We start from the raw sequence: 20,130 nt of genomic DNA, 5'->3' as shown, positions 1-20,130 counted from the left end.
GTACTGTACTGTACTGTTAATAAATATTTCAATCAATCAATCAATACAATGGGAATGATTAACTGGTTCGTTTCGTGCACACGCCCGCGACTCACCAGTCCTGGATTCTGTTTAGTTTGCTTTTTTTACGCTTGCGTTGTCGCGCCCCTCTTGAGCAGACCTGGAGCAGACCTGTCGTTGGTCCAGGCAACGCCTGCGTTCATCACTGCCCGTTGCGAGCTCCGGCTATTTATCAGAGCACGATACAGTGCAGCTGTCAGAATGACCAAGCAGGTAGCACTTAACACGACCATGCTAACTGGCAGAACACCTGTCCACATAATCGTTGCCGTTGTATACGTCCAATTCCAAAACAGTTACTTTTGATATTGCACTTATTTTAATTGTTTGACTTTGTTGTCTTTGTTGTCTAATTTTAACATATTCTCTTGTTGTATAAAACCCACTGACTGGGCCCGGGCATCTTTTACCCGGACGGGCCCAACACAACAGGCCGGCAGATACTCCGCCCCATCGAGGCACACACAAACACACCAGGCCTTAATAAGACCACATTTTCTGGATAATATCCATTTGTGTTTTGAAGCTTTGAGTAAAATGTAAGCCTACATTACTCGGAGATGCTCACAAGAGCTAAACATCTACCGCAAGTCAAGTCTTTGGTCAAGAGTCCAAGACAAGTCAAGTCTCTTGCAGTTATATAAGGAGCGTTCAATCATCTGATGAAAGCAAACCGCCGTGCTTAGAACACTGCATACAGTAGCAATAACTATGGAATTGTTAATACATTATCATCACTCCTAGACCAAATTTGTTGCCAATACTGTCGGTCAACAAATGTTGTTGAAATCATCACTCTCACTTGCATGCACATACTATATGCTAAAAAGTCGTTTTAGACTCCTCTGAAGAAGGCTCTGCCGAAATGCATCAGTGTTCGAAAATTGCATCTGAGCCAGTCTTGCATCTTTAATCTTTTTGGAGTTGACCTTTTCCATTTCATTGGTTTATGAGTTAACAGATTTGGCCACTTTTGCTTCCAAAAGACCTCCCGGTCCTGGGGGCTTGACTGTGTCACTGAGACATTCCTATTGCATGTTGTCTTTCAACATCACAGTAAAGTCAAGTTACGCAATTGTCAAGCAGAGCAACACCAAAACCACACGGGGTGCAGGCGTTTATCCGACATACCAAGAGTTCGACAGACATTAGATGTCGGGAGCGCCTCCCGACATTCGTTGCCAGTTACAAATCACCCGTGGCTCCCGACATGCGTTGCCAGCTACAAATCACCTGTGGCCGGTTACAAATAATAACCTGTAGATCCCGACATGCGTTGCCAGCTACAAATCACCTGTGGCAGGTTACAAATAATAACCTGTGGATCCCGACATGCGTTGCTGTTTAAAAATCACCCGTGGCCGGTTACAAATCACCCGCCACACGATCACAACATTTCGATCTGTTGCACAATATTCACTGTATCCATTCGTAACTGCATTCTCTTCATATAGGCTGTACAACAAAAACACAGACCATAGGAGCTACAACATTTTTAAGTCGAAGGCACCACAGTCATCGAGCAACAAGCACCATCTCTCTTCTACAGTACACCTATAATCTTCCTGTTATAACTGTACATCAACTGTAGGTCAAGCACAATGGAAATCTGCATTCAAAACGTCATGGGCCATTCATGTCTATAATAGGGATCCTTTCATAAACATCTTCCCCTCACTGTAGTGACTGAATATTAATACAAATATAATACACGTTTATAATTTGGTCCCTTCTTCTTGGGGTACTTCTTCTGTCACTGTAAATTTGCACAGATCATGTGAATTTGTCCTCTGCACTTACCCATCTCATAACTAGGCCTATATTAGGAGCAGTGAGCACTATTAGTACACAGCACTCAGTGAGCAGTCAAGTGTCTTGGCCAGAGACACTTCGACACTAACCAGGGACCTTTGCCAAGGCGGCATCTCTACCCTATTCTTCTCAAAGTGGGATCCGAGGAGCCCCAGGGGTCCTTGGGGTGGAACCGTACCGTACCGGGGGTCCCCAGCAAAATGTGTTCATCATGTCACAATAATTTTAACCACTTTATACTTTGGCAATCAAAAAATAGATACAAGCTCATAGCATGTCATGTAATGTCGCACCAAGAGCTTGTATTTTGTTTTTATCGTGAAAATTCGTGCAAAACTTTGAATATATATTGATTTCTTTTTTTAAGCGAACATTTTCAACTCAAATATTTGCTCCTGGAGGTCCCTGGCACGAACTATTGTTGAAATGGGGCTCGCCGCATACACTATTACATATTTTTGGAGTCATATCCCAGGTCCGTATATATACGCAGCACTCTATATAATGGTTGAGTCGTACGGAAGCTTTTAACATTGGTCCGGTTCCTATAGCAACGCCCCACCGTTCCAACTATGGGATTGAAAATATATTCACAGTGCAAAGCAGTTGAAAGGAGGATTTTCAAGCCTCCATAAATCGGATTCTAGGATCGCTGTCCTTGGTGGATTTTCTGCCATCCACATCCAAATTTGTGCCTTTGTATCGCGACGCTGCCGCCATGTAAAAGCTTCTGACGAAAGGTAAAGAGTGTGTGCGTGTTCCAATGATACTAGAGTGGGTGTAGCGAGTGGGTGTAGCGAGTGTGTGAGCGGCGGGCAAACTCAGACTTTTTAAAGTGAACCCGTATGCTGGCACTGGGAACTGGGGTTTATGCCAACAGCTAGCGGTAGAGATAGAGTTAAGGAACGCTCCTTAGAGACTTCAATATAAATAGAATGTATTTGTATTCTTGAATGCTCATAAAGTGCTCTGTGCTCAAAGTGAGGTAAAAATTTGAAAATGTTTTGGTCCTGGGACCTTCATCAACGCTATATGACTGCAGTATATCATTTTGGGGGTCCTTGACATGAAAAAGTTTGAGAACTCCGCTACAGCCACCCCAAATTAGGACTGATATGAGACAAGATATCGTCTGGGATTTTTTTGTATTCTTTTCTGAACATAAGCTCTATTTTATACTTTCAAGACTTGTGTGTCAAGACATTTTTTACGATAACGTAACAAATTGTTACGTTAATTGTTACTAAGAATGTTAATATCAAGGTATTTGGTAAAAAAACATTATAATTGACTTTGTCCATATCACCCAGCCCACTCAACTGAAAACAAGCGTACTCTCATCCACCGAGTCAACGACAAAGCAACAGTGCACACCATTATTTTTGTGTTAAAAACACAAAACCTTCACATACATGTACAGTACACTCACAACAACACTCACACCTTCTGGCAGGGCAGGCAGGCATACTGGTGTTTCCTTACCGTGTAGAGCCCAATCCTGCACAAGGCAAGGGAGAGCTGCATGTGCTCCGACATTGTGCTCGGCGACAAGCGTTACCCCCGGCAACAAACAAGCCAAGCTAGCCTAGAGTAATTGAATGGGAGGAGGAGGAGGATAGGGGTAGGGGGGTGGAGCACAACAACATAAGACCAGCCCCCACCCGCACGCCGTTATTAACATCAAATAGTCACAATCCAGTTTTCTTTAATTTGAGAGGTTTGTATTTTTGGGGGGGGGAGGGGTGCAATTCATGAAAAGAGGGTTCAGCAGACAGAGAAGACCACAAGATCATTTTATATAAGGATCGACAGAGACAGTGAGAGTTTGAATTTGTGCGTGTGTGTGTGTGTGTGTGTGTGTGTGCGTGCGTGCATTCATGCGTATGAGGGAGAAATAGCAAAGGAGAGAGAGAAAGAGAGAGAGGGAGAGATTACATGTTCTACAGTTCTGAGGATTCAGAATAACACAGCAAATTGGATTAGTCACCATCTCTCTCACACATACGATACATACGCATACACACAATACGTATCTGCGTGCGTATGTGCAAACGTACACAGTGACACTCTACGCCGCGGCTACGGACAAAAACACGTGCGTCAAAACAAATGTTGCTTCCTAATTGATAATACAACAGGAGGAATGATCAAATCATCTCATGCTGGATTTTGTGGGTCTGTAGTTGCACAACCCCTCAACTACTTTTGCAACCGCTATATTAATGGCAAGAATTATCTACAGAACTAACCCTTTAAAAGGTAACAGTGCAGTAGGTCTAGTCGTCTACTTGGTACAGATAGTAGTTATTATAGGTTGTTGTATTCCCATTGGCTTATCGCAACAGTTTACAAATCTTGCTGCTGTGTCCGTACGTATTTCTCCCAATAGGTATGTGAGTTTTTTAAAACATCCTTAATTGACGGGGAATATTCTATATGGACATACGCGTATAGTCCAGGTGTGTGTGTATGTGTGTGTGTTCGTCCCTATAATAAATAACAGCCAGCCACCATCTGCTGCCTCGCAAAACACACACACACACACACACACACACACACACACACACACACACACACACACACACACACACACACACACACACACACACACACACACACACACACACACACACACACACACACACACACACACACACACACACACACACACACACACACACACACACAGGCTACAGACTGTTGCTTGATATGCGCTTCTTAATATTTACCACGGTACATTGTGTCAGAAGTTCAGAACTGATCTATAAGCTGACAACGCGTCTCATCGGGCACTTGGTCTTGTACATCGTATTGTTATCTGCACGACACCATCGTGCGACGAAAGCTAAACCTTATACATGCAGGCTTGAACTTGCATGTACAGTAGCCTGCCTACAGTATAGGCTACAGGGGGATAAATTGGTCGTTTATATATTGATTGCACAGTTTTGCGATATCATTGCAGCTGGTAGGCTACAGTGTACGTCTCTCATCAATGCAAACGACAAAAGCCGTTCGTAGTTTCATCACGGTTGCTTGCAATGCCAGGCCTACCAGTTTAAAAGCATCCTTATAGTTGGTGGTGATACATTCTCTATGGACATTATAGCAACAATAGCGTATTTTAGTAGTCTCCCCTCGTCCGTTCCAAGGTGTTTTGCATGTTTTTTTTTCTTCTTGTCCAACTGTTCGAAAGCGATATAATGCGAGTTCAATGCTTTCTATCTTTTCCGCAAGTGTTTCCATGCCCCATTTGCGCATTTCACTTTTTCGATATAGCCCCAAATATCCGTCACCTTCAAGCGAAAAAGTGTTTTTGCGAAAAATGGAGACTTTTTGAAGCATTTTGAGGTGATTCCATCCAGGAGATTTTGAGCAAGGCTTTGTGGAAACACACCTACTGTTGCACTAGAATGCTCCAGACAGGCACACATCATTGCATTATCTAGCCAGCCCAAGAAGGGAGAACTGAGGAACCATTTAGACCCAGCTGACAATCGATATACCACGAAAAACCGGTTAAAAGCAGGAGGATTCAAATTTTTCCACTTGCCAGGAATGTTGTGCGGAGAAGATTTCACACTACAGCTTGAGGCTATATACACTTTTAGACAAAGGACAACCTTATCAGCTGTGACAAACTGGCCCAAATGCACGATATGGAATCTCAATTTACAGTGCATGCAAACTAACGATTACCAAGACAAAGGGTAGGCCAATGTTGATTCAAGTTGGAAGAACAACATTTGTGAGGCATTTCATTGCATCTCCAAGGTTTTTTGCAAGAAGCTTGTCTACAGTTACGATAAAAATAGCTAATGCTATCTACATAGCTTGAAGATCTGCTATTTTCGGAGGATAGATTAAAAGAAGGCGACTACAGTAGTACCAAAGAGGTGTTGGCGAGCAGTATCAAAGATGATAGGGCTGAATGAAAAACTAACAGTATCGCATGCCATCCTGTAGGTTTGCCAGGCTACCAGCTGTGCTCACATGCTGCCAAGAACACTATAGCAGTGAGATGCTGATCTGTTGCAGCCCACTGTGTGCCCTTGAACACACTGTGTAACCTGAAAGTCCTCAAACCTTTACTTAACATATAATCGAGCATTATCGTCTATGTCGTGCAGAAACCTTGTATCTCCATGTTTCATAATTACCTATTTTATACTTGGTTGTATGACAGTGTCAGGTAAAAGTGGCGAAAAATAGCTCATCTACAAGCTCACAATGTGTTGCATTGTGACTGTGAGCTTGTAGATTGGCTATTGGCTATTTTCTCTATTTTTGAAGATTTGAGGAAAAATGGTGAACATTTTTGAAGAATTTCGACCGAAGTAGGAAGGCCAAGTTGAAAGTGTTTGTCTGTCTGTGGGTTTTATAAATATTCAACTGCGTAATAAATATTTAAGAACTTGTGTTGTGACTAAACAATAACTACAAAATCCTGTTATTTTTCCATTTCCTGTTTTGGACATAAGGTTTCCACCTGACTGCGGCAATATATCCTCTGATTAAAAGGTTGTTGGATAAACATAATTATGCATTAATGCATCTATAAATTATTTTAAGAGGTGTTGTTACATATTATATTATATGTATTATAATGTACATCAGCTGAACAAAATGTTAAGACTACAAAAAAGCATCCAGGAAATACACTAAACTAGGCTAAACTCTATGGGCCCTAATTTCGGCAGTGTCTTACCCAGGGCCATTAGCCACTGCTCAAAATTACGGGTAGGGCAGCTTGCAGTGTCCCATGGTATTTTGTAGGGGTGCAACGGTTCACTTAGCCCACGGATTGGTTCGTACCACGGTATGGGGGCCACGGTTTCGCTTCGGTTCCGATACAGAAAAAAAATAATAATAATAATAATAAGATAAATAGCAATCAATGTTTTTTATATTATTATAATAAAAAATGTCCCCTATCCAGACACACTCCAGTATTTTCTGCCTTATGTTGCCATATATTGTGCCTTTCAATATTATACTCAAGGGGAAAAAGTCACCCTATGCACTCACACACGCGCAGTGGCAGGGAAGAGAAAGGGAGAGGGAGGGGTCAGTGTTAATCTCTGCATAAGTATTCATGGATATGCTCATAATGCTTACAAGAAGAGTTCCTATACAGCCTTATCCGCTATCTATTATGCAGACTCCGAAATTTGCGCCTGGAGGTGTGGCTGTGGGCGGCGTGTTGGCACGCTTTTCCCAAAATTGTTATTTTGGCCACACACATTTGGGAAAGCGCATAGTGGATTATAAATTGGCTAATTTGGGCCCTGTCCAGAGCCTGGGCAGGAGCCCCGTCCAGAGCCTGTCAGAGGCTTTTCTGATGGTTCTGGACAACTGGCTATCCGATGGACTCGACACCGGACTCTGCGGTGGTATGGAACGTGTGTGTCAAATTTGAAGTCGGTGGGGCGAACGGTTTTGAGATACGTGGATTACAGACGTCCATACAGTACATACTTAAAGAAACTTAGTGCATTAGATTGTCTATTCAAAGAAGTTATTTTAATTGTGCCATGCATTGTGCGATACCATTTGCTTGTTCAGTGTTCATGCATCCAATGCACAGAAAATGTATCTTGTAAGTCACAAGGGCAGGATGTTCCATTCTAACGGTGCTTCGAAATGAACTTGTGGCACCCAGCCAGGCAGCCACCCACCTCGCCCAGCACATGAGGGAGGTTCCCTGCCAGCAAAGTGTTTTGCACTCTGATCTTGCCTTTGCCATAAGGATTAAATTATTAAGGGGGATTATGTAATAATTGATTTGTGACAGGCCTACTGAATGCAGTATCGATGGTCAACACGGAAGGCGTACGACATGCTCACCAGATTCTGCTAAATGCTCTTGCTCTTCAGTATGACATCTCATTTGGGTAAAGGACATTACCATTCACAGTTAGTGGGGGCTAATTTAGCCAATGATGGAATTGAAGAGATGGGCGGTGATCATTTCAAAGTGGGTGAGGATACACCCCGATGTTTTAATGATCAAGACACACCAGTGAGCTGCCCCTCTACTGGTGTCAGTCCACTCACACACAAGCCCAGCATGACCATGAGAGCATCTTTCCTTTTTTTATATATTTTTGGGGGTTTTTTGCCTTTATTTATAGTCTAAGTGGAGACAGACAGGAAACGAGAGAGATGGGGATGGGGAGTGAAAGTCCGTCAGGAACTGGACTCAAACCTGCAATGCGCTGTCAGGCTGGACTGCTAGGACTGCTAGGTCGGCCCGGACCGAGATCATCTTTCCAGGTGGCAGTCTGCTTCTCAAACTGGTCATCAGAGACACTGGCTACGTTTACATGGACAGTTAAATCCCCTTTTCATTCAGAATAAAAGTTAAATCCTATTAAAAGTTGTCATGTAAACACCTACAAAAACTTAAATCGAAATGAAAACTTAGATCTGATGTAACTGACGGGTTTATTCCATTTTTAAATCCTATTGAAACAATTGTGGACTCATGTAAACACTCATTCAGATTTAAGTTCATTCTGGTCTTTCTGTGCATGCTTGTTTCCATGTAAATTGGTATGGCTATATTATGCTCTTGTTTTGCGATTAATTATAAGAAACTAGACATGTTTAATTTCACATCTCTGAGAGCAACCTCTCATAGGCTACAGGATACATCAAATATAAAGTAATATGGCATAAAAGTGTTTTTTTATTATTATTTTTAGAATAGAAGTAAAAGTATTGGAAATTGGAAATACTCAAGTAAAGTAGAAATACCTCAAATTTTTACTTAAGTAGAGTACTAAAGTAAATGTACTTTCCACCACTGGACGTAAACATATCCGCCCCGCCCCCTATCCAATCAGAAGCCTTCCCAGCCCCAAACCTGATGTGGAATGAAATAATGGGATTTAAAAGTATTGTCCATGTAAACACTCATTCGGAATGACCATTTCCCATGTAAACACGCAGCAAAAAACATACTTCTGAATTAATTAATTCTGAAGTTTTCATTCTGAATGAAAAAGCCCTCATGTAACCGCAGCCAGTGTTATATAAGCGGCCTGCTCACTCCTCATGCATTGAAGGAAGCATAAGTTCAGTTCGGGGCTCTCCCCTGGTTGGAAGCGGGAGAGTAGCGCCCAGGATTACAGTTTAGGCATTGGCACCTGGTGAAAAATGGGTTACAAAATCGTGGGATAATTATTTTTAGAAAATAGAATCCATCATGGTGCGGATAGACAAGGGACCTTCTCTAAGGCATCGAGCACAATGTATCTTCAATCAGTTACTGGGTTAGATATGATAAACAAACATACCGCACATGGCCAGCAAGGAAGTACTTCATGAGACAGACGGTGACAAGTTAATGTTACCGTGTCGCCCTGCACATTCAAACGGGTGGATGTGAATCGTAGAAAGAAGTGAGCCAGTAGGATGGTAGTCTCTCAAGACAGACTGTTGCCTCGAGGAACAACAGGGGCCGCTGTTTTCCCGAATATTTGACAATGGCATTCTCAGATTGGTAGGATGGAGATGTACTGTCTTTGGCCCAGTTGACAGTCAGAAACCACTTCAAATACCCGCTTCGGATGTTATCAGACCAAGCAATGAAGCAATATGGACATTTCCTACTTTCCTACAGCACAGTACAGTAGCGTGCCTCGCTAATTATTAGACCCACACTTCACACAGTCCAAATTAACACAGCGGCAAAAGCTGACAACATCATTAGTAGGCTATGTAGGAAATGTCGTCCCAAACTCTTCTCCCTTCTGGCTCCAAAACTATGGAATGCACTTCACATTACAGTCAGAACTGCAGCATCACTCCCAACCTTCCGCCGTAGTCTGAAAACCCACCTTTTCAGACTCCATCATAGCATGTAGCACTTACCCTACCCCCTTAGATAGCACTTTTTGTAGACTTAGATAGCATTGATACAGATACAGACTTATAGCATTATATAGATATTCCACTATTACGTTCTTAGCTTACGCATGTTTCATGATAACTACTTTATTGTATGTGATTGCCATGCTTTTTGTTCTTGCTTAATGTAAGTCGCTAAATTGTATATAACATACAACCCACCGGATGCATAAAATTACATTATATTATATAACTGGCTAGTTTCAGCATACCCCCAAGGTCTCATGTGAGGTGAATAGTGTACATGTCAACCAGTGACCATATCTGCTGCCTGCTTGGAATCCTGATTGGTTGGTTGAAAAGGTGTCAAGAGAGATCTTGACCTGACCTTTTTTAGCATAGGCCTAACACTGATCGGCGATTAAAAATAAATCTGAAATAGACACTACGGCCTGGGCCGCCGGCGTGGTGGTCCGGGCACCCTAGGCTGCAATGGCAGCCTGAAAATGTGTCACAGGTTCGAATTCCGATCTATCAATAAAAGGCATAAAAGCCCAAAAACAAATCTTAGGGGGAAAAAAAGGAAATGGACTCTACAACTATGCCCCCGCCCAGGTCCCCATATGAATCCCCCCTATGTTCAGAGATTCCCCCACAAATGCAGTACAACACCTTCAGCAGTAGGTTGTCTCAGCTTTGAACGTCTGCCTCAAATGAATCTGCTACACTGTAGGAGCCAAAGCGTGCTTAGCCCATAGTTATTTTCACTCGGTTGGTGATGGTTGTGGGCACCGCATTGGCGCTTCATTATTGGTGGGAGCACCTCTGTGGGTGGCCACCAGCAGGTTACAAATGCAGGTATCTACCAGCTCACTCTAAAGGCTCATATACATACTCCAGTTTTTGGTGATAGGTTTTTCACTGCGGTGTAGTTTTTAAAGGGTTGGAAAACTCAGTCAGTCGCGGTGATGATCAGCTATCACCTCAGACACATCTCTCTGTTTTTACTATCAGACAAGTCTTTTTCACTCTGGAGCTATTACCCCGTTCACTGATTGGTCTAGAAGTTGGGTAAACCACAGGGAGGCGGGGTCAATCCTTAAGGACATCACCACGAGTATGATGGCCTCAACTCTTATCACCGTTTTAGGTGATAAGCTATCACCTAAAATGGTGATAACCTATCACCAAAAACTGGAGTATGTATGAGCCTTAAGGCTGCTTGAACTTGGAGGCAGGGTGAGCTGGGAGCGATACAATTTGTTGAACGCGCTAGCACTTTAATTGGACATTTTGATTCATCATCACGCTTGGTTTGCTCACCGTTTGATTGTTAGATTCTTTGCAGATATTTATTACATATATATTTATTGGAAATTGTATTGTGATATTTGGTGCACTGAACTATAGTAAACATTTTGAACTTGAGCTCGTTTGGATACGAATCATTTTATCATTTATTGTTTGCGCATCATTACAGTTTGCCGGTTCAATAATGTAATGGAAATTAATATCAGCCACTACAAGCACTATCCCCACAATACCAAAATTGAGGTATTCGGTCAAACTATGGGGATTTAATTTTGTCCTTATCCTTCATTTATTATAAAGGCTAACCTTTATACTACTATAGTGAAACCAGTATGTAAGGTCAGCCTATAACTTTGCCTATAAAATATAATAAGATATGTCATTAAATTAAAGTAGTCATATGGGGGTTCCTTTGAGCCCGGCTCAACAGTATACTGAATATCTCCAATGAGGTCTGTACATGTCATGTGCAAAGGGAAAAGTTGCGTAAGACTAAAGAAAATGCCTACAGCAAGTGTGAAATTGCCTCCTCTACAACAGAGCACTTAATGCAGATGGAAGCGGTCTAGTTCACATGAATGGGACGAGTGGGACTTTAAGTGTCTGTACAGGACATCAACAATGCTTACAAAAAAGTGGCCTATGGCGCTACACATTGACACATATACTGGGCAGCATAGCAGAGTGGGTAATGTTTGGTACAAAGGTCACAGGTGTCCCTGAGAAAGACACAACTCCCCTGCGCACTCTCATTATGATCATCTGAGCAGCCATCAGCTGGGTGAAGCTGAAACTAAAATTTCCAGCTGGATTGATAAACATCTACCTCTCTCCTCTAAAAAACATAACGGAAGAATTTTCCTGCACAGTCAAATCTATCGCCTGCAAAGTGTTAATTCAACTCCAAAGAGAGTACAAATGGAACCAAATGGGCCCCTAGCCCTAACCACGGAACCATGGAATTCCAAACGGCTGCAACCGTCTTGGCCCTTTGGTGTGGTTTGGGCCATTGAATTCCATGCATTGAATCACTAGGGTCAATGTGGATCAACGTGGGTCAACGTGTAACAAGACATATCACACCGCAGGGACAACACTAAAACCGTATGACCCTTTGGTGTGGTTAGGGCTTAACGGTCCATCGGTCCCTTTAGTTCCATTTATACTGAGTCTCATCTGAATTAAATACACAAAGGATTTGACTATGTGGCCTTGTCATGCCTGATTGTAAATACAGTCTCATAAACATATTGGAAGTACAGTAGCTGACTGACAATACATATTTTGTCAAATCTGTTGATATTTGCAACAGATTAGGGTTAGGGTTAGGAGTCCTCTACATGGCACACATGGTAATTTGGTAAGGCTGTATCATGGCAACAGCAAGCAAAATTCCTCCCTGGGGCAGCTGTTTTGTGAGTTATGTTTTTATTACACTACACAGTCACTGTCACTGACCATGCAACAGTGTGCATCTGCAAGGTGATCCTGTTCCCAAGTGGAACCAAAGCCACTGTATGCTCAATGTCAATCATGCTGACGACATAGGCCGTCGAACAGGCATAATCACTTTAGTATATTGCTGTTAATTTGCTACTATTTTTTTGCACTTTATGTATTTGATATTGATGTGTTGTTATCTGACTAAGTATGCTGGAGTTTGTATGGAAATATTGTCTTACACCTGCTAAGTGATGTCTCTTTACTTACTTGTCTAAGGCCCAGCTGTGTGTGTGTGTGTGTGTGTGTGTGTGTGTGTGTGTGTGTGTGTGTGTGTGTGTGTGTGTGTGTGTGTGTGTGTGCGTGCGTGCGTGCGTGCATGCGTGCGTGCGTGCGTGCGTGCGTGCGCAACACAGAATGTGATTATTTGATTGGCTGAGCAGGGAATGTGATAATGTATATATGATGTATCATCGATGATTAGAGCGCCCCTCACTCACTGTGATCGTTTTCATTTTTTTAGCACTTTATGTAATTGATATTGATGTCTTGTTATCTGACTTTTTCTTGTTTCCTTCTATATTCTTATGAGTATGTTGGAGTTTGTATGGAAATATTTTCTTACACCGATAAACTTGTCACTTATTTATGTGGTAAATGTACAGCATCTTCATGCCAAGTAAACATGCTATACTGACAAAGAAAAGCAATACAGAATAGCAAATAATAAGCATTAACACAGTCAACCCTTGCCTGTGAAGAACACAGCAGCAGGAACCTTGGTCAAACTTGAGTTTTCAAAATTGCAGCCATAGTTGGAGCCTGTGCTTTCTTTGTGCCAGGTCTCCAGTGCTGCACAGCAGGAGAGGAGGCCCAGCACCTATTGAGAGCCTGACCTTTGAGGACAGCCGAGTACTCGGCCCCGACAGGCCACAGTTACAGCTGTGCTTTTTTTCCCCCACCTCGGACATAGAAATGTGTCTCAGAAAATAGCTTAAATCGCTCAAGCTTGAAATCCTTTGTAAATGCACCCCACCACCAAACCTGCCCTCATGGCCTCATCCTCAACAAATCTAATCACAGACATTACATAATAATAATAACAACAACAACAACAACAATATAGCTGCAAGCAGCTATAAGGCGGGACCAAGAAGGTAGGCAATAAGCAATAACAACAATATGCAAAATAAGCCATAGAAACATGGAAGACTGAACTTGAGAAAAATAAGACAATGAACTTGTGCAGGGTTCTTGAATACTCATACGCTGAGTTGACGGTGCCTGGATTTGAACCAATGACCTTGTGGTCCAAAGGTGAGAGCTCAACCGACACAATCGGTTGTCTTATTGTAAACAGCAAAATCATTTAGTGTTTTTGATGACAATTATGTTGTCCTGGTGTTGGGGATATCTTTATCCATTACTAGTGTTTTGCTGTAAAGTTTTTCACGTACAAACTTCTCTTCAACTGGGATTTCAGATAATGGTTCATAGATTGTGTGTAGAACGTTTCACGCAAATTGCACACAAAAAACAGGCAGAAAATCAGGTATAAGCGTTTCTTAAACTGCTCAAAGTGGCGGAAAATCTGAGGGCGGAACTTACTGGTCAAAGTGACAGATGTGTTCCCCATGAGTCAAGGAACATGTGGAAACAAGTGCCATGACTTTTGTCCAAACGAGGCATGAGGTATGCCTGTTTCATTTTCAAAAAATTGCCATAGACCCCCCCCCCCCCTTTGACCAATTGGAGTAAGACTGGTTTCAGTGCTATTTGGCATGACCCTCTACCATACTGTAAAGTTGCATAAGCATATGACGCTGCATGTATGTATTAGGGGCAGAAGAAGAATTTTCACAAAACAGCCATTTTCATTGGCTCATAGTACAAACTTTCACTTAAAATAATTTACTACGATTTTTTTTGTCCGTGTAGAAGTTTTCGTGGATTTTGATCAAAGATCCTGGATATGTGTATCAAAGTATTATTGCCGAAGATCAAACAGTTCATGAGCTATGCATGGTCAAAGTTTGTATTTTCAATTGAGTGCTATAGCGCCACCGTTTGGCCAATGGTCGTGGGCTTCGCATCATCACCGTTTGGCACACCCCCGCGTTTCGCGAAAACCGACTGCACGGTTCAGCCAGAACTGATATTTTTGGCAGGAGAAAGAAAAAACAATAAGGGACCAAAGTCCCTTCAGGACTTCTTGGTCCCTTAAATAATAATAATAATAAGACTAGTTCAGGGTTTCACCGGTGGCCAACAGGACAATATGAATGAAAAGCAGCCATATATCTTTTCTTGTCTTATTAAGGAGTCAAGGAGAGAGATAAGAGGGAGAGATTTCGTTTAGAACTTATGAGGGTGCTCATTTTTACGATAATGATGAATATTTTCAGTTCCAACATATTTCCAACTTTGCATAAACATCTAACTGAAGCAAAGTAACTCTCAAACTAGGAAGACGTATGGGGCCCCTTTTCATGCAATCTGTGTGGAAACGGTAAGACCTAAGAATTTTACAACACAAACTGATTTATTGAGAATGAACTAAGCAATATACCGTGTCAGACATTATTTAAATCTGTGTGAATTGTGACCAAACTAGCCTATATGTTTTGCAAATAACTGAAAACCGTACTGCTCCTCATGTGAACACAGCCAATGACCTAATTATGGAAAAGTTCAAAGTTCCATGTTTGTGTTGTGAGGTTCATTATAAACAAGCTGATAACACTGGGTGGGCGAACTCCTTCACATTTCAGTCTTACAGTCCCTTTGTAATGTGACACCTACAATATGTAATTATAGTACTTACTGACTGACCACAGGAAAAACGTGCATAGGCCTAATGTACGTTGTAACAGTTGCACTATGCAAGTTGGAAGTACATAATTACTGATTCCCATTGGTATGCAAGTTGCACAGTGCTGAGAGTGGACATCGCACTCCTCATGTGCAATGCATCTTGTATCTTTGTCTCCACCAGGCCGAAGGCATGGGGGGAGAGTATGTTTTGCACTCCGTCCGTCCGTGTGTGTGTGTGTGTGTGTGTGTCCTTCCTTCCTTCCTTCCTTCCGTCCGTCCGTTATCAGCTAATCTCCGGCACCGTTGGCCCGATCCATGCCAAACTTTGCACACACACTCCCTGGATGCCAACGACGAACAAATATTCCTCAACAGCCTGTTATAGCGCCACCATGAGGCCGATTTAGGCAAAACACATTTCTGTAGATTACTCGTACACATTTTATCCATACATCACACAATTCGGTATACACTATCTCCATAGTCAAACACTCAAACACACTACCCGTCAAAGCTCACACGATTGGTCCGTTTCGAAAAAATGCCACAAACAGGGCTCCAGACTAACTTTTTCACAGGTAGCACTGGTGCCACCTAACTTTTCAGTTGGTAGCGCCACCACAAATTAGGTAGCACCAACTTTTATTTGTATAGCGCTGCAGCGCTGTATTAATACATGACCTTATCACCAAGGCTAGCAAAGGTTTTCTTGGCTGGCTTCTTTCTAAATGCCTTAAATTAAGCACATAACATGTTATATTTCTCACTCACACACATTCTATAGGAAATTATTATAATGAATAAACCTATAGTGCATTTTTCCATATCGTTATTATCATTTGGCTACTGTATATGAAACAGAAATGAGACACACCCCTTACCTTCTGCATGGGCATGTTCAACCTAATGGCCAAAAAGGATATTTAAAACTGAGGTGCCCACGTGCCCACTCTTCCTGCACCCTTTTGCAATGTGAAATGCCACCGAATTCATAATCCTTGCCCACTTTCCTCCTGTCTTTTCTTTATATGGAATGAACATGTGAAAGCTGATGTGCTTTTATTGTGAAGGGGAAAGTTTCTAAACGTCTCAGCCTGCATATTTCCATGTGCTGATCTACAAGCTCACAACGTGTGGTGGACGCGACGCGTTGTGAGCTTGTAAATCTGCTATTTTCAGCATGCAACACCACGTCGTACGACGAAGAATATACCAGGTTTCACGTGGGAGATGTATTTTGTTCGAGGCGATCATGTATGTAGCCTGGCCTGCATACAGTCTATGGCCTGCACACAGCGCTACTCGATGCAAAATAACAAGCTATTGGAAGCTATTTTTCAACAACAAGTTTACCGTGTTTGGGGTCGGGGACGAGGCGCAGTCCCCGATATGTTGTCTGCTGTCTCCGTGGATTCAGCGACAGCAATGCACAGCATGCATCATCATAGTTGTAAAATGTGTGCTAAGTGTGCGCTCCAGGGAAACTTAGCCGATGCTGAAATCAGTTTCGTTTTTTTCGGGGTTGATCAGTGAGCGCGCCGCCGCTGTTGAACTCACGCGTGTCGTGTGCAGACCGGTGCAGACAGACAGGCAGAGAGAGAGAGAGAGGAGGCGCGGAATGAGCGAGAATAAAGTAATATTTTATTATCGCGCTAATGCCCGTGCTTCATGGTTGAGGCTGGGAGTGAAAGCAATAAGTAGCACCGGTGCGACCTCGTTCAAATTTAACTCGCACATTAAGAAATTAAGTCGCATATGCGACCTAATAGGTCGCACGCTGGAGCCCTGGCCACAAATCACAAACACAATGAGCAATTTCCGTGAAATTATACACGCACATTTCCACTAGGCCGAGGACGACATGCCACAAATTTCCCCCCCAAATCAGCCTCACGGTGGCGCTATAACAGGCCAATTCCTGTTTTTAGCTATAACTGCATTGATCTGTATACAACTTATGTATGCGCACTCCCTAGAGGCCATGGAAAAATATTGTCCCTGCATCCCTCCACATCTGCCGATTATAGCGCTACCATGAGCCCAATTTCTGTAAAAGACATTGCTTATGTTAGTCGCACAGATTTCATCCAAATCTCACGCAAATCGGTCCACATTATCTCTGTAGTCATGTGATCAAGACGAGTCTGTTGGATTTCTCAGATTCTACACTGATTGGCTTACACACTATCTCTATAGTCATGTGTTCAAGACGGATCTGTCCGATATATCATTTTCCATCCTAATTGGCTTTCAAGGTTTGCAGGATTGGCCCGTTTTGAACAAAAAGCCTCAAATCATCCAATTGCCATCCAAGGCAAGAAGAAATGGCACCCTTTTCACATTGGCCTATTATAGCGCCACCAGGAGGCCACAACCTGACCTGCCCTGGTGGAGACCTGTGCCCGATGGGTTAGTTTATCTAGTTTGCATCTGCCAGTGTGAATGCAGCAATGTAGCAAACTCTGTGTACCTACCGGCTAAAAGCATCTAATTCCACTGTCCGCTCTGCACAATGTGCATTTCATTCTAGGCAGGCATGACTGTAGCTACACAGGATAATATCAACATATTCTTTCAAAGAATATGCATTATTATTAATTATCCATTTTGAAACAAACACAAATTGGTACAAAATATGGTACAACATAGTCATACCCACTATATCAGTCAATCAATATCAGACTATCTCTATTCTCTACCAAGTTTATTTATGGTCAGCTACTGATATTTACAAATACAGCAACAGGAAATAGACTTAGAATGTTTATGTTGTCAAGTGTGAAATGGTCTATAGCTGCCACTTCCTCTCTATTGTTGCACTGTTCAAGCAGCGCCATTCCCATCCCTAGAATGTGGGCAAAGGCCCAAGGCTATGCTCTCCCAGATCAACTGCCTGTAACACATCTACACAGTAAAATCCCCACAGTTAATTTTACACTAATAGTGTACAAATGGATATGAACACTGAGGATGTAACTGTGAGTAGCTAGAACTGGGGGGGGGGGATCTAAATCTCATAACATGAGATTTGGAAATATGAGCTAAGCCTGTTGAAGCACTGATAACAAGTTTAGTGGCCAAGCCAACCCCATTAGCTACTGCACTGTATAACATCATGTAAAATCAAAGTTGTCTGTCCTATAGCAAATTGAAAAATAAATAACAACAATAATAATACGATGATGAAGCTGCAACCTTTCAGGGCACATTATTTCAAATGTGTGGTTAAATCACTAAAATGTCATGTTTCAGATGTATTGTTGTTCAGCCCCTGAAACGTTTTTGTTGGGATGTGCCCAACACTCTAGCCTATTTCTAATCTTTCAGATGCAACACACAGGGGATGAAATTCAGCCAGGCATTAAACCTAATTCCAAGTCTTTACTTACACACTAAAATATGTAGTAAGTAAAAATGTGGTAGCTATCTACCACAGTTCAACCACAGTTCATTGCATGAACTGCTCAGTGCATGAACTGTGGTATAACAGGAGTCAACTTATATGTGTCAGTGTTGAAAATGCGTGTCAATGTTGACTTTAGAACAACAACCTGCTTTATTATTGCTGACTTTGCAAGATGGTGAAAATGTAGGCTACCAAACAATGAGGCTCATTCTCTCCCATGGTTTCCCCAAGTTATTTACCAGCAGAACACGTGTAGTTTTTTGGTCCTGCTGTGATGCATTAACAAATAATTGCTATTGCACCTCAAATGTGTGAATGGCTGGAGGGAGTCCATCTTATTTGGTTTAAATTAATTAAGCAATGATTTAGCCTCCAATCTCTAAGAAAATTAGCTTATTAATTTGGTGAATATAGGAGTTTGTTCGATACAGAGAAATGATGTCTCCTTTTGGGATATCACTTTTAATTTGTGGGTGCTTCATACCTGAGTGTATCAGACTGAAGTTAACTGTTAATTAATACATGCATACAGGGATTTATTTTTAATAAAGCATCGTTCCCACCTGCACTGTGCATGTGAAACCAAAACAATAAAGAACTAGAACATTTACTTACCAGATAATCCATGTACTACCGTTACTTCCCAGTCACGCTGCACGAATTGGTGTTTATAGTAAATCCTGATGTTTGTTTCTTCTACGACAGCAACATGTAATGGATATGGATATGATATGGAACCATATACACTTCGCTTTGTATTCCCCGCCTTAAGGCACAGCCAAGAAGAGAATAGAACCAGTGTATTATTATCCGCAGAAAAACACTTGCTTTGGGGGGGAAAAAAACCTTTTAATTTGGACCTCGGCTTCGCGGCAACATCGAGTGTTTTAATACTTAGATTAAGGATATAGATGAAGGAGTCCCCTTCGTGCGTGTGTTTTCATGGAGAAAGATCCCTGTACGATCCTGTCGCCCACCACCCCGGCTGTTCACTTGGTTTGGTTTGATGATCACAAATTCACAATCACACACAACACAAGCGCTCGGTTGAGAGGAAACTAGTGAAGCTGACGTCACTCGTATGTGGTGGCCGTACGACCGTGCCGCCCCCCCCCCCCCCCCCCGGAAATTGATCTACAAGCTCAAAACTGATCTACAAGCTCACCGCGCGCCGCGCCAGCGACACGCGGTGAGCTTGTAGATCGGTCATGTTTGACGCGCGACACCGTGGTACGAACGAGCTCTAGAGATCTGGACCGACCGACCATGGCCGTGGTCTTTTAAACGTAAGGAGTCACGTGACCAAACACATGGTTCCCTATTTTCATTCTGTAAAGGAAACGCAGCCACTTAATGTTGGGGCTGTGTGGGAGGGAGCCACTGTGAGGCCATTCCTGTTTTTGTTTTTGTTGTCTGTTGGTGTCAGTGAAATA

At 42.4% G+C, this 20,130-nt stretch overlaps 1 protein-coding gene across 1 annotated transcript in view; it reads right to left on the bottom strand.

The window, feature by feature from the left end:
* Positions 1–19,667, bottom strand: part of LOC310872451 (ADP-ribosylation factor-like protein 15) — a 175,650-nt gene extending 155,983 nt beyond the window's left edge. The window contains exon 1 of the mRNA XM_083784346.1: positions 19,313–19,667. Coding sequence (XP_083640472.1) covers positions 19,313–19,324 — 12 coding nt within the window. The 5' untranslated portion in view covers positions 19,325–19,667. The remainder of the gene's footprint in view (positions 1–19,312) is intronic.
* Positions 19,668–20,130: the final 463 nt, after the last annotated feature.

Source organism: Protomyctophum parallelum (genome assembly GCF_964188405.1).
Source record: "Protomyctophum parallelum genome assembly, chromosome: 15".
NCBI classification, from domain to species: domain Eukaryota; kingdom Metazoa; phylum Chordata; class Actinopteri; order Myctophiformes; family Myctophidae; genus Protomyctophum; species Protomyctophum parallelum.
Note: the sequence above shows the minus strand (reverse complement) of the source record. Positions and strands in the feature narration are given on the sequence as shown.